Source organism: Mauremys mutica, chromosome 13, assembly GCF_020497125.1.
Source record: "Mauremys mutica isolate MM-2020 ecotype Southern chromosome 13, ASM2049712v1, whole genome shotgun sequence".
In the NCBI taxonomy this organism is placed as follows: Eukaryota; Metazoa; Chordata; order Testudines; family Geoemydidae; genus Mauremys; species Mauremys mutica.
In genome coordinates, this window is record NC_059084.1 from 56,822,011 (window position 1) to 56,823,378 (window position 1,368).

Below are 1,368 nucleotides of genomic sequence, written 5' to 3' on the forward strand. Positions count from 1 at the left end.
ATGGAGCAGGAGAACCTCACCACCACAGTGACAGATTTTGTCCTCTTGGGCCTCACCCAAAGTCCTGAGCTGCAGCGATTCCTCTTCATTGTCTTCTCCATAGTCTACCTGACAACCTGGCTCGGAAACTTCACCATCATCATCAGTGTGATAACTGACCACCAGCTCCACACCCCTATGTACTTCCTGCTGGCCAACCTGGCTTTCATAGATATTAGTGACTCTACAGTCAGTGTGCCAAAGATGCTCTTGGGTCTCCTCTCCCAGCGCAAAACCATCTCCTTCAATGAATGCATCCTCCAGATGTTCTTCTTCCACTTCATCGCCGGTGCTATGGTATTTTTACTTGCAGTGATGGCCGCCGATAGATACGTGGCTATCCATAAACCATTGCAATATTTGACTATCATGAACTGGGGTGTGTGCATGGGGCTAGTGGCCGGCACATGGCTGGGTGGATTGGCTCACTCTGCTATTCAAATTGGAATGGTCCTCCAGCTACCGTTCTGTGGGCCGAACATCCTGGACAATTTCTACTGCGATGTCCCACAAGTCGTGAAACTGGCCTGCACTGACACCCGCCTGTTTGAGCTGCTGATGGTCTCCCACAATGGGGTGATTGTCATAATTATCTTCATTCTCCTGCTCATTTCATACACCATCATCTTAGTCAAGATCAGGACACACCTTACAGAAGGGAAGCTCAAGGCTCTGTCCACCTGCGGAACCCAGATCATGGTAGTGTGTTTAATATTTGTGCCCTGCATCTTCATCTATGCCCGGCCCTTCCGGAAATTCCCTATGGACAAGGTTGTCTCAGTCCTTTACACTATAATCCCCCCGATGCTGAACCCAATGATCTACACGCTGAGGAATGCCGAGATGAAGAAGGCTATCAGGAGACTGATGAGCAGAATGGTCTTCTCAGGGAGGAAAATAAAGACATAATTTTTAAAAATTATGATTTCCCAAATTATTATGTTTTCAATTTTGTTATTAACACGGTACATGAACTTGTCATACAGTGTTAACGACTCTCAGTAGGCATCTGTGTTTGTTCCCTTTATAGGACCCATTGTGTTGGGTCAAGCTGTGATAATTTTCTGTGGGTTTATTTTGTTCAAATTCTAAAAAATATTATACATTAGAACATGTGGATGACCCTGTGATAGATCTGGCTTCCCTTTTCTTTTATTGGAAGGATTGTTGGGAAGCAGAGTCTGCTGCAAAGCTAGTCTCCAGGCAACCTAATGAGCACAAGAGGGGTGCCTAATTAGAGGCACCACCTATTTGGTGTCAAGAGTGAGCAGACTGGCTTTTAAGCCCAGCAGCCGCAGCAGTTCCACAGCTGCTCAAAGTGTTCACCAG

At 46.3% G+C, this 1,368-nt stretch overlaps 1 protein-coding gene across 1 annotated transcript; it reads left to right on the forward strand.

Moving 5' to 3' along the window:
* LOC123347799 (olfactory receptor 4D2-like) lies at positions 1–948 on the forward strand. Its single transcript, XM_044984994.1, has one exon. It carries the CDS (start codon positions 1–3, stop codon positions 946–948), a length of 948 nt encoding a protein of 315 aa, XP_044840929.1.
* Positions 949–1,368: the final 420 nt, after the last annotated feature.

Bases quoted from the DNA above. Each gene is read 5' to 3' on its own strand.
- LOC123347799 (XM_044984994.1), top strand. From the start codon at position 1: ATGGAGCAGGAGAACCTCACCACCACAGTGACAGATTTTGTCCTCTTG.